We start from the raw sequence: 27,796 nt of genomic DNA, 5'->3' as shown, positions 1-27,796 counted from the left end.
TGAAAACATATGTAGTTATAATTCTGATATAAATAGTTGATGAATACTTAAAAACAGCAAACAGAAGACTATGAAGCAAAGATTGTTTAAAACTCCTAACTCTATCTTCACCAGTGATATTAGCAGAAATAATGCAATGAATAAGGATTAAAAATTACATATCACAGCCCTTTGTTATCCTCCAAACAATAATGTAAGGTGAGCTCTCTGAATCTTGATGTCTTCTCCTATTTAGATTATATTTTAAAAGGAAACACTTTCAACTGACTGAATTTTGTAAATATGTACAAATATATATCGTCAGTCACTTTGGGCCATAAAATGAGCAAATCAGAAGATGGTTCTTTGCAATACCATTTATTTTCTAATATAATCTGATTACTTAATAAATTTGTTTTACCAGTTCCTTTGGACACATTCAGTAATGCTGACAAGTCATACTTGCATTTGTTGAGGCTACCAGAGGAGTATGTGTTGCTCATACTATTTTTTTTCTTTTTAAACCAGACTAGAAAAATTTTTTAATGTTATTATATACAATACCTAATAAAGACAAAGATATTAGGGGGAAAAGATTGTATTGAGAATGCTCTTTATATAGACACAATATCCTGATAAAAGAAAATATGAGTTTATTGATAAACTTTAAGAAAAATAGCAATATTGCTTCATCTTTTTTTGTGGGTTGGGGGGAGCCTTCCCTGGTGGCTTGGATGGCAAAGAGTCTGCCTGCAGTGCAGGAGAACCAGGTTCAGTCTCTGGGTTGGGAAGATCCCCTGGAGAAGGGAATGGCTACCCACTCCAGGATTCTTGCCTGGAGAATTCAACGGGCAGAAGAGCCTGATGGGCTACAGTCCATTGGGTCCCAATATACTGATAAAAGAAAATAGTAGCTCATTGATAAACTTTAGTATAAATAGCAATATTATTTCAATTCTTTTATTTATTTATTTATTTATTTGGGCAGTGCTGGATCTTCATTGCTGGGCAGGCTTTTCTCTAGTTGTGGCAAGTGGCGGCTACTCTCCAGTTGCATTGCGTGGGCTTCCCATTGCAGTGGCTTCTCTTGTTGCAAAGCATGGGCTTTAAGCAAGCGCACGGATTTCAGTAGTTGTGGCCTTTGGACCCGCTAGTTGTGGCTCCTGAGATCTAGAGCACAGGCTCAATAGCTTCGGCACACAGGCTTAGTTGCTTGACAGCACGTGGGATCTTCCCAGATCAGGGATCAAATCCATGTCTCCTGCATTGGTAGGTGGATTCTTCACCACCGAGCCACCAGGGAAGCCCTGCTTCAATTCCTAAATAGACAATTTTATAATAATTTAATTTCCCAGCATTATTTCTATTCCTCCCCAACTTAAATATCTAATTTCTTCTCTCCACAGGCTATGGCAATGGCAATATTTGCCACTGACACCAGAATGGAATTTGTTGGGGCTGTGTGGTGAACAGAAAAACATATTTACTTAGATTGTGAAAGTATACGATTTTACTTGGCTTTAAACAAGCAAAAATTATTATCTTGCTATAAAATGTAATTTTTAAAGACTTTTAAAATATGTTCTAATATCATCGGCAATACTCATTGAAAAGAACTGATTATGGGAAATCTGAATTACAGAGTAATTCCATTCTTGATAATATAAATTTGAGCTTCGGCTAACATTTGGTGAATTGTCATAAAACCCAGGTTGGGGAAGTCTAATATTACTTCTAACTAAAGGGGCTTTTAAAAAAGATATTTAGTACCTCTAATTTAAGTGCACCATTAGATGACTCTGGCTGAATGATACAACTTTTGATATATTAAATCAACTTCAGTGCAATGAAACATATGGACTATAATACCACATGGAAATCAATTTCAAACAGAGAACAATAACAAACATCACAAAACAAAAGCAAATAAATGAAAATCAATCTTCCTGTCTAGTTCATCAGTTTCTTCTGATTTGGACTTTTTATCCTGTCAGTGGGCTTCCCTTGTAGCTCAGTTGGTAAAGAATCTGCCTGCAATGCAGAAGACTTGGGTTCGATTCCTGGATCAGGAAGATTCCCTGGAGAAGGAAATGACAACCCACTCCAGTATTCTTGCCTGGAGAATCCCATGAACAGAGGACCCTGGCAGGCTACAGTCCATGGGGTTGCAAGAGTCATACACAACTTAGTGACTAAACCACCGCCACCGCCACCCTGTCAGTGGTACAAAATAACAAATAGGAAAAGGGAGTACATGAAAGTTGAGGAGAGGAAGATGTTTAAGGCCCTGCTAACACACTCATCTTCAGTGAGAAATGTGTGAAGCAAGTAGTTAAAGCTTCAGGAGACTTGGATATAATCTCGTGCATTTTGCGATGGTAACAGTGACAAAATATGAAAATTATTAGTGAATGGACCAAACTGTGCCCATGAGCAGTCAATACCAATCACATAAAGCAACATCTGACCCAACAATCATGATTCTTTAACCAAATTACTGTGCTTAATTGGAGGACTCTATAAGCATTGGAAATAAACAGACATATTCTATGGAAAATACAATTAATTCTGAAGAAAAAAATCATGTGGGTAATATGACAATGTGGTATGTAGCATGCATTGCCATTGCATATCCAGCTATCCATGTAAAACAGCTTTTGCATGCCAACACTCAAATATCAGTTCTACCATGGACTCATTAGAAAATCAATTTGGAAAACTGAAAAGTAATGGCATGGTTCTCCTTTTTATATCCTTAATATAACCAGCTTATAAAACTTAGAACAAATGTCTCACTCAGCACCATATCTTAGGGAAATGATAATAGAAAGATTATGTTTTACTTCCCAGTTTTCTTGGAAATGTTATCTTTAATAAAGCAGTTGCTTCAAAACATACCCATAATATTGTCTTATCATGCCTTGGTTCATAATGGCCACAAATACTAATATCATGTTTGATAAATAGTAAGCAATGAATGAGTTAAACCTGCAGAGGGGCTAACCTAGCACAATAACAAGAACAGAGTAGTTAGTTACTCAGTAAACACTATGTCCCAAAATATCAAGGATGGTAACCCTTATGGATCATGAGCGTATCATGTGGTTATAATAGCAGTTGTGACAGTTAAGCTGAATAAAGGCTAAAATCTTGCCTAGCATCTTTAGAAAATGCAAGAATTTATATTATGTTAATGTTTATTCAATTGTAAAAGCAAACACGCTGACCTTACTCTATAAAATTAAATTCAAAAGTCTGTAAGTATCATCTGTGCAATGTGCTGTGTGCTAAGGCACTTCAGTTGTGTCCGATTCTTTGCAACCCTATGGACTGTGGCCCACCAGGCTCCTCTGTCCGTGGGATTCTCCAGGCAAGAATACTGGCGTGGGTTGCCATTCCCTTCTCCAGGGCATCTTGCCAACCCAGGGATCGAACCCAGGTCTCCTGTTCTACATTATACCAAAGAAGAGATTATGTTTGGTTTTTGCACTGTAGACCAAAATTAACAGGTAGAAAGAGTATAGTGGCCATAGGATTTGAGCCACAGAAATCTGGTTCTGTCTTTGAGCTCTAAAATTTACTAGTTCCTAATTTGGGGAGATCATAAAATGTCAGTTTTCTGAGGGAAAATAATGGTGTGTATCTTGCAAAATTTTTGTGTGAGTTAAACAAAATATTATTCATTGTTATTCTTAGCCAGTGCTTGGCAGATAGGAAAGACTTCCCAAAGTTAGTTTTCTTTCTTCATTATTATTACTTTTTGTTGTATATTATTAGCTTAAAGATTATCTTTATTTGGCTTAGTTAATATTAATGTTAATAACTAATAACATTTTTTCCTGTAAGCATTTTTTTCTGTGCACCCATCATGTGAAAGCCAGCTTACTAAGCAGTAGAAGAAACCTCAGAATTTAAAAAAAAAAAAAACTACTTTTGATCATTTAAGCTATATAATTTAAAAGTTATTATAATGAGTATATTTTGAATATTCTGTCATGTTGTATCATAAATAGCTAATTCTAAGTTTAATCAAATCTAAGGTTAAGTAGGTCAACTTGGCTGGCATATATAGACAGACAAACAAGCATATATCCTATTATTATTATGGATTTTTGCTAGGTATAAAACTTAAGTAAAAATTATATTAGAACATGTCATTTTATGAAACACTAAACATCTTACCATCAATTTTCCTCCATGTCTGGGAATAAAATAATTTAGATAAGCCCATTTTCAATAAATTACCTAAGCTGATTATATATATTATATATATATATGGATGCATATCTTTATCTGGATGATTAGAAAGAAAACTTTTAGTATATTGCATTTGAACTAAAGACTTTATGTTGTCCCATGTACTACTCATTTTTGATACTTTATTGATTTGTCTTTTCAAAAATACACGCAAATTTCTAGTTATACTGAGGCTTATGGTAAAAAATATTTTTTTTCATTCTATTGCCACATCAATAATATAGCCTTTTGCTTTGAGCTCTGAGTAGAAGGGTTCTTCCCTGGTGGCTCAGCAGTAAAGAATCTGCCTGCAATGCAGGAGCCACAGGAGACGTGAGTTTGATCACTGGGTTGGGAAAATTCCCCTGGTAACCGACTCCAGAGGGAACTCACTCCAGTATTCTTGACTGGAGAATCACATGGATAGAGGAGCCTGGTGGGCTACAGTCCATGAGGTCGCAAAGAGCTGGACATGACTGAAGCGACTTACCATGCACCCATGCATTCATGAGAAGAGAGGATCACTATTGCCTTCTCTCCTCTGAACAAATTTTCTTTAAAACAAATAAAAGCTGTCTTAGTCACTGGTGATTTTTATGCAAAAGGTTTTTATCACTGGTGGCTTCTTTTAAAATAATCAAAACCATTTTGAAAAAATGTATAACGCAGAACCCCTCTGGGAAAAGTAACATAAATCTCTATTCAAAAATATGTGGCAAGAGACTCAATCTTATAACCTAGATTCTATAAAAATCTCATGGGCATCAAATGTCAAATGGAATGCTGCTAGCTCCAGGAATAGAAAATGAGACCTTCTGCTAAAGCAAGGGGTAGAGTTTCAATGTCACAGAATCTGCAAGGATAAAATGCATTAAACCATGAATGTAGAGTTTAGCTATATAGCTATTTGGTTTTAACAGATGGACAAAAAATGAAAATATCATTATCTATTTGGTTTAATATATATTAGAAGCAATAATATTCATGCTGGTTTTGAAGGAAATCTATATTTCAGATTTATGTTTAAGATGAAATTTGAAAAGATTATATTTTTGAGTGAATATTAAATTGTGAAAATATCATAAATTAATAGCTTCCCACTGTCCTAGAGAAGAGAACAGGTTCTTATACTTAGAAAGAATGACATAGTAGAAGACACAGTAAACTAGATATCAGAAGAATTGGGTTCTAATCCAGGCTACATAATCTCATCTCTAAAACTTGCCTTCTACTTACTCTTTCTTATGAGGTAATTTTATGGGTAAGCACATTTGGTATATGGCAAGCACTCAACAAATTTTACACCTTTGTACTTAAGTGATGATCTGCAGACCAGTAGCACTGGCATCAGCTGGGAGCTTGCTAAAAATGCAAATTATTGGGTCCCATCCCTGACTTATTGAGCAAAATTTAAATTTAAACAGGCTCTCCAGGTGATGAATATGTGCATTAAAGTTTGATAATCATTACACTAATCAATGTTATGATTATTACCATATATGTCAGTTATAATTCTATATCTATTCTGGTTAAAAATATTCAAATGTGATTTGATTCATGGAACATGCTCTAGAAATGTTTAGGATAACGGTGATGACAGTGATGATGATGATGAATGGAGAAAAAAATAATCTGTGCACTGGATTAGCCCTTAATGGGTTTTATGGCATTTATCATCTTCCAGGATCTATAAGGTAGAAAAGATGCCTGCCAAGAAAGTGAAGGGCTGGCTCTCTTAAGTCGTGTTACTCCCTGTAACTCACACACAGAGACCTTTGCATTTAAATGTGGGAAGCAGCTAGCAACATAGGCGACTTAAAAACTGATCTGAGAGAGGCTAAAGAGAAGAAAAGTCAACAAAGCATAAACCCCACAAACTCATGAATGCTGAGTGTGTATGTATCCAGATTTCTCAGAATCACTGTTCACAGTGAAAACAGGATACAGCATCCATATAATTCATATAAAAGGGAGAATTCATTCATGATCTCATCAGTAATGGAAGATGTATAGAATAAAATGTAGTTAATTGCCTCTGCCACCAAGTCAAAAAAATGTCCCAGAGCAAGGAGTGCCCTTTCTGTCTCAACACCCAGACTTGATGTGAAATTAACGGGTTAAGTCACTATCACTCAGAGCAGCAAGTAAGAGTCTCTTCTAATTTTCCTTTCATTTATACTTTATTTTTCCTTTTACTTTAAATCATCATATGAACTTCTAAAATTATCTCATACAAAACATAACTTTCTGTAATACTGGAGGGACATGATCTTCAGAGGAAAATGAAGCTGAATTTCAATCCTAGCTGTGTCACTGAGAAGCAGTATAATACTGGGCAACTTATTTAATTCTCTTGGTCCTAAACTAGCATTTCCATTTATAAAATTAGTGGTTGTTGGGAGATTAGAGATGGTAGCACATATCCACTGCTTGATTATCATTACTGAACATATAGCTATTATTATTGAATACTGCACAGTGAAAATTTGATTCTGGAAAAGCTAGAAGGCTGTCACTTTCCTGATTCAACCCTGACTCCATCAAATCCTTGCTATACCTATTACTCCTGGGAGATATTTTAGTTTTCTCACTCAGATACCATACTACATTTGTGCTGACATAGGGGCAAATGGCTAAATTTGGAAAAAGTTTCTGAGCTCAAATTCAGAATTGAGATGCTGATAAAGTACTTTATAAGGATAGGTGTTACAAAACCCAAAGTCTAAAATAAATTGTTCCTGGGAAGAAACAATGTGAATATAAATAACCCAGAGTTGATCTGGTATCCTGAAATTGTTATCCTACATTAATATTAATAAAAGTAGGTTTCTTTCTACAGAAATATTCTTCCAGTCCTCAATACAGACAACAACAACGACTACCACATGGGATGACTTATCAAACACTTGCAGGCAGGCATAAATTCTTTTTCTGATGCACTAGGTACAAAATGGAAAATGTTAATGCTTAAATATTCACACACAATCCTTTTTACTTTTGTGTAGTGGGATCAAACCCAATACTGTAGGTAGGTCAGTGCTTGACCAATGTTCAATAGGACAAAGAACTGTATAAAACCTATTCTTCAGAGTCATGCATCAAAAAAAGACAGTGCTACACAGCAAACACCAATACAGAAGATAAAAATGAAAAATCACACACATTTGCATGCTAGCACAGCAGATAGCAAACCCTTTTCCTGCTGAGTAGATTCTTTCTCAGAGAAATAGATGAAGCATAGTCATTGGCCTCCAGATCCTATAATTATCCAATAACATAGTGATATAGACACAATTACAGCAAGCAGAATTTGTGCATTTTTCAAATATTCCCTCCCCCATCCTTTTATTTTTCTCAACTTTCCAGTTCAACCAGAATGTACATAAGTAAAGAAAAATAAACAGATCTGGGGGAAAAATTAAGGTAACTTAGCAATTTCTAATCAGTGGGCTCAAGTAAATTACAAATAACAAATCCTCCATGCAAGAATATCATTCATTTAAAGAAATAGTTTCTACTTAAAATATCTTAGAAAAAAATCATACAAGAGCGTCAATTTTAGGACCCATAACAATTTTTTTTAATTGAAAATAAGTCATATATGTCTGGTCCTAATGTACAACAGCCCTTATAATACACTGATGTAGAAAATTCACTGATGTCAATAAATAATTCTCTATGCAATTTTATTGCAATTAAGATTGCAATTGTCTTAATATGAGTAAAATTGTTTATGTTTCATACTACAAGCCATACCTGTTTACTGCCTAAAGTGTGTTAATAGAGAACTGAAGAAGAAAATATTACTTACAATTCAATTACTATTTGTCTTACTTTCAAATTCTGAATATAGCATTTTATTGTTATTTACTAGATGTAAATGCTGAGACCTCATGTTTATATTATATCATAATTTTCCCATATTATTAGTCTCAAAATATTATGAATATTATTTTTCTTGGTATCTATGAATGACTACAGTCTGTTTAAGCTACCACCAAATATCTTCAGTTCATTCATTTTTTTTAACTCATAAACAAAGTTTCCATAGACATTACCTATCTCTACTTCCCTTAAATAAACTTTTAGAGGTAGAACAACTTGATGAAAGAACATGAGCACTTCTGAAGTCTTTAATACATAATGTCAAATTGCCCAAGAAGACAAAAAAGGGCAAAAATTTTCCAATTATTTTTCAGCAATATATAGAAGATCTCACTTTCCTCAATGTTTGATACCTTAGTAATAAGTCAAATGCAAATTCAATCTGTGAAAAATTAGCGAGGATTAAGAATTGAATATTTAGTGTTGACTTTCCTCTATACTCAACATTAAATATACAATTCTTAATCGTCACTAATTTATCATAGTTTTTATTTGCATTTGACTTATCACTAAGGTATCAAACATTTTTATCTCTCTCTTGGGCTTTTATAAGTCTTTTATGAAAAAGTTTTTATGACATGTATCCATTTTGCTATTGACTCATTTCTGAAATACTATTCTGGGATATTAGTTAACTCATAATCTAAGAACTGACATTTGACAGAGGAAAAGCTCTCTCTCAAGAATGTCTTAGAAGATAAACGGCAGGTTATGCTCTGTATATGATTGTATCATGTGGCGTAGAGAGTTATCTGCCAAGAATCAAAACAACAAGCATGAGAGAAGCATATGGAATCAGATGCTGTCTATACTCCCCAGTTCATCCCTGGCATCTTTCCCCACCCACTGAGATTTCTTGTCATTAGCTGTCGTGGAAAGAGAACAGACAGAGTGAGTCATGAATTAAGATCCTCTCACAAATAATCGTACCAAAAAAAAAAGCACTGCCACAGAGGGTAACGTATCAGTTGCCACAAAGATAAGAATGCTTTATGCAGGCAAAGACCTTTGAACAGCTAAAGACAGAAGCCTCTTGGTACACACTCAGTACAGTGATCTACCTTATCATTCATTCAAACAGATTTTTCCCCTTTAATCAGGGCATCTTTTCATTTTATTTGCTGGTCAAAACACTAGGACACAAAGGCTGCTCTTCATCTTGTGTGCTACTGAAATGAAATCTTGAGGTAGGGAAAAAAGAAGAAACCCTTGTCCTAAATTCCCTTTCAAAAAGTGAAGTGTGAAAAGACATCAAGCAGAGTACACAGTGTTACTGTTGCAAGAAAGTCAGTTCTGCTGCAGCATCCAAGGCCATCAGCCGTGGCTCAATCACTTCCTCACCCACAGTGAATAATAAGAAAAATCCAAGGAGAATGGGTTCTACTTGGGGAAATGGATTTTCTCATTGTCCTTCCTTGTGATTATCATGAACATCTATGGACACAGCTGTTTCCTTTCTCTAAATAATCCTAAAGTCAATACTATCGTATTGGCTCCTTTCTTCCATCTCCACAAGACCTATAATACATCACCTCATGTCCTATTCTAAGCAGCAGAAATTTCAAATTTACCTTTTCATTAAGGAACAAACTAGAAAGCTGAATTATCTGATCTAGTTTGGTACTGAGAGGATTCAAAATTATTTTAAAATTTTTATAGCCTTGAAAAGTTGGTTTTATTAAACTTTCTTGACTATATAAATACATTTTAATTGCAAGGTATAAGCAAAGCTATACTATAGACTTTACTATACTATACTATAAGCAGAATCAAAGATATTTTAACAAAATACTTAACAGTTATTGCATGTAAATTACCATGGGTTTTCTTTTTTATGAAGTCAAATAGGGTGAAGAACTCGACCATTTAAAAACTCTTCTTGACATAATTTTATATGCTACACAGTGTGTATTTATGTACGAAGACAATTATCATATAAACTCAATTATGCTTTATTGTTTCAAGATAAAATGTACTATTTATTACCCAAATGGGGTTTTTAAAAGTCATCCAAGCTTCTTGGAGTCCAGTTGAAAATTTTACTAGTTCAAGTAACAAAAAAAACTGAAAATTGAGACAAGACCATATTTATATTCATAGTTTCTAGTAGTCCATTTGGCCTACAGAAGTCACTGAAAAATTCTTTCTTGAATGCAAACCCGTGCAATGAACAAAGGAACAGACAATAAATCAGTTTCCCCATGTGGCAATGTAGGAGGACTCCAGGATTTTAAATCATGATGTTATTTGTTCACACCTGAAAAGTGTACTTCTTTTACACTTCAGTTCAGTTCAGTTCAGAAGCTCAGTCATGTCCGACTCTTTGTGACCCCATGAATCGCAGCACACCAGGCCTCCCTGTCCATCACCAACTTCCAGAGTTCACTCAAACTCACGTCCATCGAGTCGGTGATGCCATTCAGCCACCTCATCCTCTGTCATCCCCTTTTCCTCCTGCCCCCAATCCCTCCCAGGATCAGAGTCTTTTCCATGTTTAAAAATACTAAGTGTATTTTAAATACACAAAACTAACTGATTTTTTAAAAATTTATGGGTATATGTGTGTGTGTATACCCACAGACATTTAATAGCTCTTTCATGGGTTTTTCCCAAAAATAACTTTGCCTCACTCCCTTCCTATAATCCTCCACTCACATAAACCTATAAACCTAAAAGTTAAAATCTATTTGTAAAATTACCAAAGCCCTGAAAAAGAACTATATCCATATATATCTTCCACCAAGTTTTTTCTTTTTTTACTTTGATGTGAGGAAATGGTAAGAACATTCAAAGTCCATTCATACAACGGGCATTCACTTAGCACACTGTTGTATAGGGGACGCTACTGTGCAATTATTCTGGCTTATTTTTTCTTTCAGGTATAAAATGTTCTCCTAGTCTAAGTTCATGTTATTCTTTTCTCTGCTGAGAGACTTCTCAGAAATTTGATGACAGTCTTTTCGGTACCACATTAACTCCTCTTTATACAAATACAAATTTCCTTAAGTACATAAAATGAGTAAGACTTTAGCTGCCATACCATCCGTTTCCTAGGTTCAGCAGAGGAAGGAATTCTGTTTTGTGAGGCTTCAAGGCAAAGAATATTCTCAATGCTAGGAAGGTAATTTGTATACTTGTTCTCTCTGAAGGATGCTCAGCTTACTTTGATGTTAACATTTGGTATGATGTGGTTTTGTAAATTGATTTTTTGTTTGTTTGTTTTTTTAATTTATTTATTTTAATTGGAGGTTAATTACAATGTAAATTGATTTTTAAAGCCTCAGGCAAAAGAACCAAAGCATTTTCCCCACCCCCTAAATGTCTCCTTTCTTCACTTAGTTCCACCTTACTAAAACTGGTCTTTAATTCCAATATTTTCCATTATAGAGTACCACTGGGGTAGATCTTATATAAAAGATTTGAACATTTAAGGGTACCAAGAAATGTCAAAACACTAAATGGTCCAATGTATGTTTTCTCCCAGGGAAATACAATACCAGGCTCTGTGGTCTGGAAGTGCATTTGCCAAAATTCAATCATAAAACAAAACAAAAACCCCAGAATTATCTGGGTAAGCCTAAGTACTAAGGTATGTACTAAGACTCTGTGAGCCTGACTCTTTGAGACCCCACCTGTCTTTTCAATTTAATTCCATCCTTTTCAATTTGCCCTAATCTCTTGCTTGTTTGCCTAATTTTTAACTAGCAAAAAACAAATTTCACTAACTACAAATAAGCTTAACTAAAATATGTTTCAACAAAGTGCTTATAAGTGATAGTGTTTGCGTAATTTTTTAGAGGTGAAAAGACAAAAGTGCTCATGATCGATGGCAGGAACACATGTAGCTATTCTTCTAGCCCAGGTAAGAGCCTGATGGTAAAATTTAACCCTACATTTTCCAAGAATCCCCCCATTTTGTATTGTATATGCTTATTTTTAGCCAGGAAAGAATTCTGCTACTTATGTTCCTGTTATTTTATGCACAAGGTGACCAAGCGTAAGAGGGTGAATTTTTCTACCTTCAAAAACACAAGTTTACAAAAACTCTACAAGTTTACAACAAACTACATTTTTTTTAAGTTAACAAACTGTGAAATGAATCATACAAAGAAGTTAATTTTGAGAGTTATACTAACAAACAATAATTTTAATATCATATCAACTAAAATTCTAAAAGAAATATACATACCCAAACCTTCCGATTCAAATAGACATGTTTCATCTACTCCTAAATCTCGGCACCAGGATAAGAAATTTGCTGTATTGTCTCTGGCAAAAAAGGAGCCTGAGGGTGCACTGGCTTTGCATGGAATCTTCTTCAAGGGTAGATTCTGAAAAACAAAGAAATCTCACTCTGGCGGGATATCTGGCAGTCATCACAGTGACACATTTATGTTTTCAATAAAATGCTTTGGTATGACCTCACAGCAGTAAATAGATTTGTGAATAGCTATAGGAAAGGATATGAAACACAAATGAAACTCAGTTGGTAATCAAGAGAGTATGAAAACCTATGCCTGTAAACATAAACTTGCCTTTTTAATATCTAGAAGTAAATATACATAAATCCTTTCCCTGGTTCAGACTGCCACTCTCTTTCTCTTCTACTGTTTTTCATGGCGGGGGCAAGGGTGGGGGAGGGACTTATCTTTCATCTGTGTATTCTCAGTACTTCTCATAAAGTATGTATAATTGTATTTATCATTTGTGAAAGAAGAATGAAACACAAATATGAATATGAACATATATAAAATGTAACATACACAGCTCCATTCTTGTGTGCATACATAGACACACAATAAGAATTACACAAGAATTATAAAGTCAAAAGAGAGCAACAGAATTATCTAACCTCCAGAAGACTCTATCACCAATACCAAGAAAAGGAAATATTAAAAATTTTTATCTTTCAACAATAACATTCTACCTTCATTCTTTCAGACTATTTCCTTTTAAATCACAGATCATTGCCGTATTATGTAATACAAAAAAAATTCTGGTTGGATTTCTGCTATCTGAACTTGAAAACATATTTACATTCTGCATCATTTCTCTTCCAGGATAAGAAAACGCTTAAGATAAGGGAGCGTGTGAACCTGGACAGATTTTTCTATTATTAACCTCAAAAATTTTAGCCCTAGAAAGCTCCCTTACCACACCAAATGTTATAAAGAATTGCGTGAGGTATTTTTTGTTCCTTTAATAGAATATAACCAGTTTTCGTGGCATTCCATGAAGTCAGAGTTTGATTCTACATGATGTGAAAGCCTGAGCCAAGTATTTGATGATATGGGCTAGACAGAGCTTTGCCTTTGAAAGCAAAAAAGATCAAGGGAGAAGCATTTTATGATTTAAATTTGTATATAGGATTATTCCTTCTATTCTCTGTGAACAAGAAAATATAAACAAAATGTTGTTGACTGTTGAGGTCATTTACAAAGATGGTTATAAAAAATGAAATGTGGTCTTTGTGTATTGGTGAAGCCTGCAAATATCAAAATATTACTAGGTTTTTCCTGTCCAATGATATTATAGTTACATAACTAATATATTCAGTTACTAAGTCACTCAAAGAGTGTGTCTGTCTAATATCCAAGATCCATCTCTTTGTTGCTAAGTTTGTTTTAGGCTTAGACATAAAAAAATTTTTGCATGAATATACATATATTGAGGAGAAGGGGACGACAGAGGATGAGATGGCTGGATGGCATCACTGACTCGATGGACGTGAGTCTGAGTGAACTCTGGGAGTTGGTGATGGACAGGGAGACCTGGCATGCTACGATTCATGGGGTCGCAAAGAGTCAGACACGACTGAGCGACTGAACTGAACTGAACTGATACAGATACATATAACCATGTGCATGCATGCTCAATTGCTCAGTTGTGTCTGACTCTCTGCAACCCCATGGACTGTAGCCCTCCAGGCTCCTCTGTCCATGGGATTTCCCAGGCAAGAATACTGGAGCCTACTTCAGGAAATGACTTCTCGACCCAGGGATTGAACCCACCTCTCTTGTATCTCCTACATTGGCAAGCAGATTCTTTACTACTAAGCTCCCTGGGAAGCCCACATATAATAATACCGCTTAACCAATTTGGTTAAGTAGTGGCTTTCAAAGAAATGTTTTCCCACATGAATTGTAAAAGCAATAAAAAATAGCATAGTATAATATCACCTTTATAAAATATTCATGAACATCAATTAGTCAATATTTATTAAAACTAAAATACATACATCCTTAAATCTAGCAATTTACTCGTAAGACTATATCTTACAAATATAATAGTATTTTATATTTTGTACTATATCTTGAAAATATAATAGTGTTTAAAAATATATGAACAAGTATATTTGTTGCAATGCTGACTGAATAGAAAAAATAGACATGAATGTGTCAAGAAAGCGATGGTTGAATAGTACATAATACAACACATAATACAATACAATGGACCTCTGTGCAATAATTTTTTAAAAATAAGATAAATGTATATCTGTTGAACCATAAGACGTTCAGTACATACTCTTAGGTAGATAATATACAAACACATATGTACACCACAATTTCATTTTATGATGTGTGTGTATATGCACACATACACAGTATAGATGGCCATATATGCAGTTAAATTGCATATAAATATGTTGGATTATAAATATGAACATTGTGTTTATTTATATAACATTAATTTATGGAAAATTCAAGTAGGATATCCATAAATTAATAGTTATTACCTTTGAGGAAGGTGATTGATGCATAGATGCATTTACATCTTACATAATTCCAAAATATGTAGTAAGATTTTGAGTGACTTTTACATTTTATCAATATTTTCTGATTAAATTCACTTCTAAAGTCTTTCAATTTAATCCATTAGGAGATCCAACCAGTCCATTCTGAAGGAGATCAGCCCTGGGATTTCTTTGGAAGGAATGATGCTAAAGCTGAAACTCCAGTCCCTTGGCCACCTCATGCGAAGAGTTGACTCATTGGAAAAGACTCTGATGCTGGGAGGGATTGGGGGCAGGAGAAGAAGCGGACAGCAGAGGATGAGATGGCTGGATGGCATCACTGACTCGATGGAGGTGAGTCTGAGTGAACTCCGGGAGTTGGTGATGGACAGGGAGGCCTGGCGTGCTACGATTCATGGCGTCACAGAGTCAGACACAACTGAGTGATTGATCTGATCTGATCTGATTACCTCTTAAGTGAATCACCTTCTAGGGATTGGGAGTCCAATTACCTGAGTTCAAACCCAGTTGTATCACTTTCTTGCTACAATAGTTTTTGAAAGATTACTTAATGTTTCTGTTCCTCAGTCTCCTCTTCTATTCAACATGTATAGGGGAAAAAAGTGCATCTCATTGACTATGTGTGTGTGAGTGCAAATTAAATAATATAATTCAAGTGAAGGAATGAGTTAAGCAAGGCTGTGGTCTGTGTGGTGCTGGAGAAGACTCTTGCGAGTCCCTTGGACTGCAAGGAGTTCCAACCAGTCCATCCTAAAAGAGACCAGTCCTGGGTGTTCATTGGAAGGACTGATGCTGAGGCTGAAACTCCATACTTTGGCCACCTCATGCAAAGAGTTGACTCACTGGAAAAGACCCTGATGCTGGGAGGCATTGGGGGCAGGAGGAGAAGGGAACGACAGAGGATGAGATGGCTGGATGGCATCACCGACTCGATACACATGAGTTTGGGTGAACTCCAGGAGTTGGTGATGGACAGGGAGGCCTGGCGTGCTGCGATTCATGGAGTCGCAGAGAGTCGGACACGACTGAGCGACTGAACTGAACTGAACTGAATTGAAGGAATAAGTGTTCAATAAAGGTTATTATCACTGCCATCAATGCATGGAAAAATATATTGAATTGCCTATGACTTCCTTCTCTTGTATTTTCTTACAAGCATTTGATTTTTTTCTACTATAGGTATAAGAACTCAGGAAAAGATTGGTAAACAATTTATTTGTATCATTCCCCTAAACTTGAATTTCATCTTTTAAATAGTTTTCCAGTAGAACTGTCTGTGATAATATTGGTAGAAATGTTCTATACCTGTGCTACCCATTGTAATTACTAGTGGCATGTGGCCACTGAGCACTTGAGCTGTGCTGATTGTGACTACTTTCTAAATTTTATTTCTTTTTAATCAATTTACACTTAAATAGCCACATGTGACTTGTGGCTATCATATTAGGGAATTCATAATATGGAAAATAAATGCATTATTTGGAGGCTTAGAAAGTCCAATATTTGACCACTTGACTACTTTCCCTCTAACTAATATTGTCCCCATTTCTTTCAAGTCCCCTCAAATCCAGCAGTTCCCCTGGATACAGTTACTGAGATACACAACTATGTTTCTCATTTGGAAAGAGTGGACTTAGGTGCTACAGAGTACAATATGTGCCTGCCCTAGTTACCACACTGTGGGTGTTACAGCTTCAGAAGGACAATAGTAATTAACTATATTTAGAATACTTATAATTTACACCTACAGAACCAGGATATTTTTCATCATTTTACTGCCACAGAGCCAAATACAGTGCTTCACACATAAGCAATCCTGACTGTTGTTTTCTGAAACACGTGGTAGGTGGGGAAGGAACAAATTAGCATTGTGAGTGCCTCCATGCTCCAGGCACACAAAACCTATACTTTCATACAGATTATGAAATTCTTATAATGTAATGAGAATTACATTATGAGAATGTAATTTCTCATAATGTAATCCTTTTTAATTCTCAAAAAGTAATGCCATGAATTAGGTATATAATAGTATCTCCATTTTCTAAGATGGAAAAACTGAGCTCATACATAGTTGAAATCAAATCATTCAGCCTCTTATACCCATACACTTCTAACTGTTCCATGAAAGCTCACTATTGCCTGGAATTTAATATATTTCAGCACTTGATTTATTTCCCAAGGTTTTAGCCAGGTAGCATTAAAATAAAGAATTGTGTATTTTCTTTCACCTATTAAACCTAGAAAAAATGGAGAGAATGGTATCTGTAGTTCTCCATAGGCAGTGAACTGAAAATTTAATACTAGTAGTTTATTTTTTTAACTTTACTAGTAGTTTAAATAATCCATTTTTCACAAAAGTTTGAGACAAAATATTCCCCTTGATTACATCAAGTAGACATTTTAGATATAAAACAGAAGAGATATATAAAAAAAGAAATGGAAATTGCCAAGAACTAATATCTTTCCTTTTCCAAAGGGTATAGAATGTACTTTCAAATATGTAGGCAATAAAGTCACTCTTTCCATGATGGAATCAAAGTTTCCACTGTATCCCCTTGCTCCTTTTAGTTTTACCATATATTTTATTGAAAAAAAAACAAACTCTCAATAAAATTATTTCATTGAACATTCACAGTACCAAGGTATATGAACATAACTACCCAGTGGCTTTAGAAAGGATGAAAATATGTTCTTCAAGACCAAATTACTGAAATTAAAAATGGGAAAAATTATTTCTAGTACTGTCAACTTCGTCTGGGGACTCCGCAATAGACTTCATGCCTCAGACAGAGTGAGCTATGATTTAGGACAATAGCAACTGAACTTACTGGCATTGAATTCAAAATCAATCTTTCCTATCCTTTCTCTCTCCAAGATACATTTCACTCTAGAGAATAGGTCCCACAGCAAAATTTGGTATAAATTTCGTGCTGTAACAATATAGGAATATTTACATAAATTAAAAAATATAATTAAACAAGGTTTCTCAGTAAAATTCTGGTGAAAGTGAAACTGTTAGTCACTCAATCATTTCTAGCTCTTTGCGACCCCATGGACTGTAGCCCACCAGGCTCCTCTGTCTATGGGATTCTCCAGGCAAGAATACTGGAGTGGGTTGCCATTCCCTTCTCCAGGGGATCTTCCCAGACTAGAGACTGAGCCCAGATCTCCTGCATTGCAAGTGGATTTGTTACCATCTGAGCCAGCTGGTACACCCTGTAAAGTACCCCTGATACACCCTGTAAAATCATAAAGAAATTATTTAAATTAAAAGCTAGAAAAAGATGTTAAGTATCTTGAATTATTTGAAAGTATTGCTGGTATAAAATAAAATGATACTGGAAATGAAGGTCTAGTGCTCAAAATTCAGGTTTAAAAGATGAGATGGACAATAAAATGTTAAGATGTTAATTAATTGAAAACTTCTGTCCACACTATAACCTGCACACATATATTTACAGCAGCTTTATTTATAATTGCCAAAACTTGGAAGCAATCAAGATATCCTCAGTAGGTGGAGAAAAAAATTGCTACATATGTAGAAAATGGAATAATATTCAGTGCTTAAAAAAAAAAAAGATCTATGAAAAGACACAGTAGAACCTTAAATGTATATTACTAAGTAAAAGAAGCCAATCTAAAAAGATTTCATATTGTATAATTCCAACTATATGACATTCTGAAAAAGGTAAAACTATAGAGACAGTTTTATCTTTGTTACCATCGGGTTTCCCTGATAGCTCAGTTTGTAAAGAATCCTCCTGCAATGCAGGAGACCCTGGTTTGATTCCTGGGTTAGGAAGATCCGCTGGAGAAGGGATAGGTTACTCACTCCAGTATTCTGGCCTAGAGAATTCCATGGGTTGTATAGTCCATGAGGTTGCAAAGAGTCAGGCAAGATTGAGAGACTTTCACTATAGAGACCTAAAATAATTAGGGGTTTAAGAGGAGGGAGGTAGGATCAAGTGATTCCTCGTGAGATTCATCACACTGGGTTTTTAGGGCCGTGAAACTATTATGAATGAGACTATAATGGCATGTATATGTCATTATACATTTGTCAGACCCCATAGAATGTACAATACCAAGAGTGAACCCTAAATGGGTTCACAGTGGACTTTGGATGACAATGACACATCAGTGTGGATTCACTGATTATAACAAATGTACCGTTCCTCTATACTTTTTGCTCAATTTTGCTATGAACCTAAAACTATTCCCAAAATTAAATTCTATGAAAAATTTATTATTAATTGACAGTTATTTAAGAAGCACCAGATGCTTTACAGTGGAGAAAATATAGGAAATTCAACAAGAAATGGATTCTTTCCATTTTTATTTGCATTGTGCCTAATTTTACATATACATCCACGTGGGAATCATTATCTAAATGTCATGTTACTATAAAAAGCTTCTGTTCTCCCAACTAATGGCTTACATATGACTAGACAGAGATTAGCTTAAAAATTCCTGAAATCTAGTCCTACACTTGGAAATTCGGTTAATTGGTGAGGCTCTCTAAAAATTTTAAATAGCAAAACTAATACAATTATGTAAAGTTTAAAAATAAAATAAAATTAAAAAAAAAAAAAGAAATTTAATCTGATTCAATTCAACCAATCATTATTAAATCACAACTCTACTCCAGTTCTAACATTAGGTACTGGAGGCAGACAAGGCCAAGGTTCATTTCTGGAGACTCTCAGGTTCTTTGAGAACGGACTCAAAACCACAGTATTATATGGTAAGAAATACAATAGAAGTTTAAGTATTTGAACAGAAGCTTAAATTTAGTTCTTTGGAAAATGTTAGGATGTGTCTTTAACTTTGGGGAGAGGTTAATCAGACATCATTATAAAAAAGCCTCACAAAGAAGCAACATTTTACAAAATTGAAGGATTTAAGTTCTCACCAAACCTAAAAAATGAAGAGCAATACATTCCATAAAGTGAAAATCTGACAGAGACATGGGTGTTATGATGAGTATAGAATGCATGTGGAGGAGAAAATGAGACCAGAAAAGTAAATTAGCCCAGGATCACAAGGGTATTTTATGTCTAACAAGAATTGCTAATATTGTAATCTCAGTTCAGTTCAGTTCAGTTCAGTCACTCAGTCGTGTCCGACTCTTTACAACCCCATGAATCACAGCACGCCAGGCCTCCGTGTCCATCACCAACTCCCGGAGTTCACCCAGACTCATGTCCATCGAGTCAGTGATGCCATCCAGCCATCTCATCCTCTGTCGTCCCCTTCTCCTCCTGCCCCCAACCTCTCCCAGCATGAGGGTCTTTTCCAATGACTCAACTTCTCGCATGAGGGGGCCAAAGTACTGGAGTTTCAGCTTTAGCATCATTCCTTCCAACGAACACCCAGGGACTGATCTCCTTTATAATGGACTGGTTGGATCTCCTTGCAGTCCAAGGGACTCTCAAGAGTCTTCTCCAACATCACAGTTCAAAAGCATCAATTCTTCGGCACTCAGCCTTCTTCACAGTCCAACTCTCACATCCATACATGACCACTGGAAAAACCATAGCCTTGACTAGACGGACCTTGTTGGCAAAGTAATGTCTCTGCTTTTCAATATGCTATTTAGGGTGGTCATAACTTTCCTTCCAAGGAGTAAGTGTCTTTTAATTTCATGGCTGCAATCACCATCTTCAGTGATTTTGGAGCCCAAAAAAATAAAGTCTGACACTGTTTCCACTGTTTCCCCACCTATTTCCCATGAAATGATGGGACCAGATGCCATGATCTTAGTTTTCTGAATGTTGAGCTTTAAGCCAATTTTTTCACTCTCAACTGCAAGTTATAAACTCAAATACCCAGAAGTCAGGCAGATTAAATAACAGAATGAAGTGACTAGCTCTAAGAGACTATAGGAAGTGGTGGAGACTGTGGAAAACTGAAGAAAGAGCTCATGCTATGTCCAGGAGGAGCAGGCATATTTATTTAGTTCTAAGTCATTGCTTCCACAAAGAAATGCAGTCACAATTTCTTGTTAGATCTTCCAATTTTTTCAGAATAATTTGGAAATCTGGATAGTTTAATATGAAAATACTCCAGATTTAAACAATCAGATCTATAGGCAAATATATGTGGTTTCCAGTTTAAAATCTCCATGTTCATAGTGGGGAATAATTTAAAAATAAAGAAATAAATAACATTTTAAATTAAGAAGTACTAAATCAATTATATGCACACTTTGGAAAATTAATTAGGTCTTTTGTTGTCAAAGTGGAAGGAAGGAATAAAAAAAGGTTTTTTAGACAATTCTACAGAAGTCTGGGCTTCCCTGATGGCTCAGACCATAACAGATCTGCCTGCAATGCAGGAGACTTGGGTTCTATCTCTGGGTCAGGATGATCCCCCAGGGAAGGGAATGGATACCCACTCCAGTATTTTTATCTGGAGAATTCTATGGACAGAGGAGCCCAGTGGGTTATAGTCCATGGAGTCGCAAAGAGTCAGACACAACTGAGCGACCAACACTTTGACTTTTTTTTTCCACAGAAGTAAAAAACAGTCACTTTTCTTTTGCCACTTCCATCTTGGAACACCTCTAAATCACAGCTATAGTATTCAGACTCAAAGAGTAAGGTCTGAATGGAAGGAAGAGAAACATTCTGTGAATATGAAAGATTTCTTAAAGAGAGGAGTGTTAGACTATCAGGTGTGATAGTCCCTCAGAGTCTCAACAAAATTAACAGTAGTTGTTAAGTATTACTTATAGAAACTCAAACAAATTGATGATACTTCAGAAAATGTTTTTGAGAGTGTATGTCAGTTTTCTGTGTCCTTTCTACAATCAAGAAATTACCTTAAGGAAATAGACAGGAAAACTCTTTCCAAATGTATCTTAAATTTTAACTTTCCAACAACATTTTGTACATTCTAAGGTATGATAATTTATGACTATTGGCAGCAGATTTGAAGTTCACAGGGTTCTAATATTTTGGTGAAAACTGCTTTTTAGTACTCATCCATATGATATCCAATAAAGAAAAGCATTTTCAAAAGTCCAAAGATTGCCTTATAGATGGATTCCAGGAAATTCTTTATTTTAGTGCTGATTTCTAAACATTTTTTGAGCAGACTTTTTAAAAATAATTTATGGGACTGCAGAGTTGGGGCATTGTAAATGCCCATAATGGTATCTCCATAGATGCTCAGTAAATTTGGAACACTGGGATTTAAATTTTAGTAATTCAAAGAGGAAAGTTTTAAGGCTGCAAATCATCAGCAATAAGATGGTGATCAAGAATGCTTGTTTAATCTATTTAACCTTTGGAACTTCAAGTTCATCATTTGTAATTTCTTATGAGAATTAAACAAGATATTTTGGAAAATGCCTAATACCAATCCTAGACCATAGTTTATCTCCAATTAACGTTATTTTTTTTCAAATACATGTCTACTTTTAGTCTATTTACACGAAATACCCTGATGAGAGTTGAAAAACAGTTACATCACCACATCTGTAATTAATAAAATAAGCCCACAAATACATAGGAAAAGTTTGAGATTTTACATTCATGAAGAGAAGTGTTAGTCGCTTAGTCATTTTGGACTTTTTGTGATCCTATGGACTGCAGCCGCAAGGCTCCTCTCTCCATGGAATTCTCCAGGCAAGAATACTGGAATGGGTTGCCATTTCCTTCTCCAGGGGATCTTCCCAATCCAGGGACTGAACCCAGGTCTCCTGCATTGCAGGCAGATTCTTTACTGTCTGAGCCACCAAGGAAGCCCACTTATAAAGACAGAGAGCTGCTTATAATATGGCTTCCATGGTTTGTATTAGCTTGGCTTCCACCTACTGACCTTAGGACCGTGGTCCTTTACTCTTCCATAGCCACACTATAGAAAAGTGGCTTCCACAGCCTTCCTTAGGCTTCCACTTCCATAGTGGCTTCCATGGTACATAGTGGCTTCCATGGTCCTTCAGTCTTCCACAGCCACACTAGCTTCTGTTCCCACCTTCCCATCCTCCCCATTCTCCCTCCAACCACACAGCCCTTACACAGAACTGTTCTCTGGCCTTTCTACATCTCTGTCCAATTACCTCCGAATCCCCGATGATGGATCACTTACTCCAAAACACCACCCCTCAATTCCGCTTTATAATTTCTTAAAATCCACAATGTTCAAGTGCTCTTGCTGCCCTGTCCCCATGTGAGATTAACTGATAAGCAACTGTCTCCCCCCAGATGGTTTAGTCCAGGAGGAAGGGAACAGTGTATGGTTTTGTTCACCATCTTATCCTCAGCATCTCTCAAATGGTGCTTATGGAAAATTTGTTGGATAAATACCAGTCTGAGTGTAGCCAAAGCATTTGCCCAGCAAAAGGCAACAGAATGGAATGGTTACAAGCACAAACTTTGGAGCTAGGCTGCCTGGATTTGAATCTGAAATCTTGATTTACTACTTATGTAACTTCAAATATGCAAACCAACTTCACTTTATGTTAAATGGCATTAATAATAGTGTCTACATCATAGGGTTGCTATGATGGATGTATGAGTTTATATGAAAAGTTCTTGAAATGCCTGACATGTAGTAAGGTATAAATATATGCTTGTCAGAAAACTGAAACAAAGGGAACCTTTTTAAAAAATGATATAAAATTCAGCCTGTGGCTTCAGTGAACTGTTGGGGGTTTTAATGATCACTAAAACATATAGACATGGTCTCAAAAATATTCCTCATTTCCACTTATATATCTTGCCATCCAAGATAACTATCAAATTATTATATTTCTCTCCCAAACAGAACTTAATTCTGTTAGTTTTGTCCCCACATCATCATAGTTTTTCAAACCTCAAAAAGCATAGTTTTGCTTTGAGTCATCCCTCATCCCTTCTTACTGTGGCCAATAAGTAATCAATCCAACTCACTGCTATTTTCTAATAAATATGTATTCAAATATCCTGCTCTGTGCAATATAGTATTGACATTCTTACTCTAAACACTCTAATATTTTATGTATGAACAAAGGCAGAAACTTCACAAAATATTCTTCCTATCTTTAACCCCAATCCTTCTAACAAAATCTGAACATCATCGTCATATAAACTTTTCTAAATGTAATGCTTTCAGTCTCCAGACTGTCTGCAAATGATTCAAATGCTTAAGCCTTGTAGCTTTGAGGTTTATCAGCTTAATCAGTCCATGTGCCAAATTCTCTCCATGAACTCTTCACATCAATCAAGTGTTCACTACTCCTAGAATATGCTTATATCTTTCCAACTTCAATATTTGGTTCATTAACCACAAAGTTACTTTGTATTTGCCTTTTCTCTCCATCCATCTGTTAACACCAGGTCTGGGAGATTCAAATTTCATTGCTTCCACAGAAACTTCCTGAGCACACTGACAAATTGACTTGTTACCTGAACCCCTATAGAATCTCCTATCTGTATCAGTAGATGATGGTGAACAATGATGTGTTTCAATTTAAGGGTTAAGTCTACAGATGTTTGTGATTTAAAAACAAACAAACAAACAAACAAAAAAACTACTGATCTAATGGTTTATAACTGAATATCTTTTAAGGACTATGGCAATTAAGGCATATTCAAGGTTAATGCTAGAGTCCCCCTCTTACTCATTTGCTTATATTCTTCTTGAGCAGAAATTAAAGGATTGGTATGGCAGAGAGCCCACAGCACTTCCTGGGTACCAATGGGGGCATATTGCACAGTATGTAGAAACCCATGATCTTCCCTCAACACAACTCTTCCCCAGCCTTTTCAATTGTAAAATAAAACACTGTCATCCATTTCTTTATTTATGAAATCCTGAACCAGTCTCCCTTATCTAGTCTATCTAATTCATCACCAAATCCTGCCAAGCCCACCAAGAGTATAGCTCAAAACCATCTACTTCTTTCCAGTATCTCTGCTACCATCCTAGGCTAAACGGACAATAGCTTTCTAAGTGGGTCCTCAGTCCCATTTTCACCTCTTCTAATCCATTCTTCACACTCTAATGTTATCTTTTTAAATACGTGATCATGTTCCTATAGTTTTGTTCTTAAAATAGAGGACAACATCCAACAAAACTTAGCTCTGGTCTCATCTCTTGATGCTCTACTATTAAGTTATAGTATCCATATAGTCATTTACCTTTAGTTCCTCAAAGTTATTCTTTGATATTCAAGGGCTTTCATAAGTGCTATTTTCTTTACTTGAAACATTCACTATTCCCTCTCTGCCTAATGCCCATTCCTATTACAGAATAAGAGAAAAATATTTCTACAAGACTAAGTTAGGTCTTCTTACTTGCTCATATAACTTGGACTTTCCCATACTTGGATGTAACAAAGCTATCATTTACTGCTGGCTTAATTATTAGCTTAAAGTTATTCTCCCTTCCCTGCCACTCCACAAGTTACCTTGTCCAGCATATTTTAGGTGTTCAATAGATGTTTATTGAGCAATTGATAAAGTTTCACCAATGCAATATATGTTATGGTGAAACAAAGTTTGAAAACCATTGACACATGCCATTTATTGAGTGCTTACCACTGATACCTGTATTTTTATACATTCCTATTTTATTTTCATAACTAGATGGTAACCCTTTGAGAGGTGACAGTAATGCTTTACTGTTTTCCTCTTTAGTTATGAACATCTTGAACACAGTTACCGTTCAATAACTATTTGTTGAAAAGTCTAGAAGCTCAACCTTAAGGTACTTTATATAGAGTGGTTAGGTGTCAGCCAAGAGATGACATCTGAACAGAGATGTGAAGGGAGTGAGGGGCAAGTCACACACACGTGTGAAGGAGGACAACCCTAAGGAGACAGAAAAGGAAGTGCAAAGGCCCTGTGGAGGGTGGAACCTGCTTAGTGGGTTCAGAGAACATCAAGGAAGCTCGCACGCCTGCAGCAAAGTTGGGTGAGGGGGAAGTCACAGGGAATCATACCAGATAGGGAGCTGGGAAAGAGAGCGCATAGTGCCTTACTGACTGTTAGCAATATTTCAGCTTTTACTCCACGTATGTCAGTGTGCCATTGGAGAATTTTGAGCGACGAGTTGAAATGATGTAACTTAAGTTTTAAACTATCTGATGATTTAATCCATGTAAAAAGCTTATTTGGCCCAGAGTAAGAATTTAACAAATGCTTGCTTCATTATCCTATCACAGGGAATTCATTTAATCTGAGGGAAAAAGGCCAGACATTTACTTTTAAGTCTTTATAAACAATAAAGCAAATATGACGACATGGGACAAAATGCAGTATTGTTCCTCTCTTATAATTGATAATATAGTTTATATGTATATAATTATACATATATAAATATATACACAAATTGCTACTTATTTCTTATATGGAGCAGTGGTGCTAGCAAGCTATTCATTGGACAAGCAGCCTATGCTGGTGTGAAATTAGACATGACTGGCAAAGTTATATAAACACTGAATACATACTGGACAGCTTCATGCATGATATGTAATGCATTTTCAAACTACTAAGTGAAACAACAGAAGGCATTCATGTAGTCAGCCGCTAAAAGCTTAAGATACATTTGAAAAACCCTATATACTGTAAACTCAGTTACCTCATCTAAAAAACATTATGCCATTAGCCTGTAATGTACCGGTACCACCTCTCTTGGACCACACACACGTCAATATGGTGAGTACTTATATTTTAAATCACCTAGCAATCTCCAGACATGTTTAAATTAAAAAGAAACCCTTTTCCCCTGATTTTCAGCCACTTAAAAATGTTCTTATTATAAAATCTGGGTATGTTCTCCATTAATAAATGGCATGCATAATCATTACTGATTTGTTAAATGACCTGAATTTCTCCAAAGCATTTAGTAACAGCTCATTTTAAATTAATTAATTTTCTACTTTCCATATGGTGAGAGTGACTTTTCTTGACACAATATTCTATATCCACAGTGCTTTGAAACACAGCAGTGACCACAATGAGTGCTATCAAATATCATGAAAATAGTTCCCCAATTACACTATTTTTTACAATTTTGTCTTGCCCATGTGCCTGAATGCGGTTAAAATGCAGGATGTGAGCACGTAAGTGGAAGAGATGATATCATCATGGAAAATTTTGATCAGGTTTGCTTTTATGCTCAGGGGGGCAACATTCTGTTGGTGTTCTGATGCAGATGAAAAAATGTGTATGTCTATGCTTGTGTGTGTGTGTGTGTGTATGAGCTTCCTTCTAATCCAGGATTTGTTTTAATTTTTTTTTTGCGTTTTCCGGAATTTCAATTCAACATGCTTTATTTTTTGTCTTATGCTTCACATATCTTTAATGCAACCCTCATTCACACTACTAAATAGTATCTTACACTTGGAACTTTTGAAATAGTTTTCCAAAAAGATTTGAAGGAGAGGCCTTTATCAGCAGATCCACATAAACTTGTAACCTCTGAAACTTGGCAAATTTACCTGGCCTTTCTTCTCCCCCTCATTTTGGATTGTGGGAATTCTGTCGAGTTTTACAATGGGGCTAAAAACATCCTCTCTAACGTCTCTTAGCACAAAAAGCTCATCAGACGTAAACTCCAATGTAAAAGGAACATTAGAACTTGGGGGGGAATGACTTGTTTTTGCTCATACAAAAAGGTCAGCACCTACTGGTCTAGGTAAGTAAGAAAGAAGGTAAACATAACAATAATAAATTATATTTTACTTGATCTGAAAATCTATCTACTACCACATACATATATTCTCCCTGCATGCAGGCTAGGTCGCTTCAGTAGTGTCTTGACTCTTTGCGGCACCATGGACTGCAGCCTGCCAGGTTCCTCTGTCCATGGGATTTCCCGGGCAAGGATATAGGAGTGGGTTGCCATACCCTCCCCCAGGGGATCTTCCAGACCCAGGGATCAAACCCGTCTCTTTACGTTTCCTGCATTTGCAGGCAGGTTGTTTATCACTAGTGCCCCCTGGGAAGCCCT

The 27,796-nt window shown here is 35.8% G+C and overlaps 1 protein-coding gene across 14 annotated transcripts in view; it reads right to left on the bottom strand.

Annotated features, from left to right (window-relative positions):
* The window catches only part of GAS2 (growth arrest specific 2), a 176,439-nt gene that overhangs the window by 88,581 nt on the left and 60,062 nt on the right, over positions 1-27,796 (bottom strand). For all 14 annotated transcript variants that reach the window (XR_008714611.1, XR_008714613.1, XR_008714610.1 and 11 more), the window contains exon 4: positions 12,290-12,431. Coding sequence is in view for 7 of the 14 variants with exons in the window: in XM_055581372.1 (XP_055437347.1) it covers positions 12,290-12,431 (142 nt within the window). In the remaining 7 variants the exon portion in view is untranslated. The remainder of the gene's footprint in view (positions 1-12,289; positions 12,432-27,796) is intronic.

The sequence above is a fragment of the Bubalus kerabau genome, chromosome 5, assembly GCF_029407905.1.
Source record: "Bubalus kerabau isolate K-KA32 ecotype Philippines breed swamp buffalo chromosome 5, PCC_UOA_SB_1v2, whole genome shotgun sequence".
Taxonomy (NCBI): domain Eukaryota; kingdom Metazoa; phylum Chordata; class Mammalia; order Artiodactyla; family Bovidae; genus Bubalus; species Bubalus kerabau.
The sequence above is the reverse complement of the archived record's forward strand: the minus strand, read 5'-3'. Positions and strand labels throughout refer to the sequence as shown.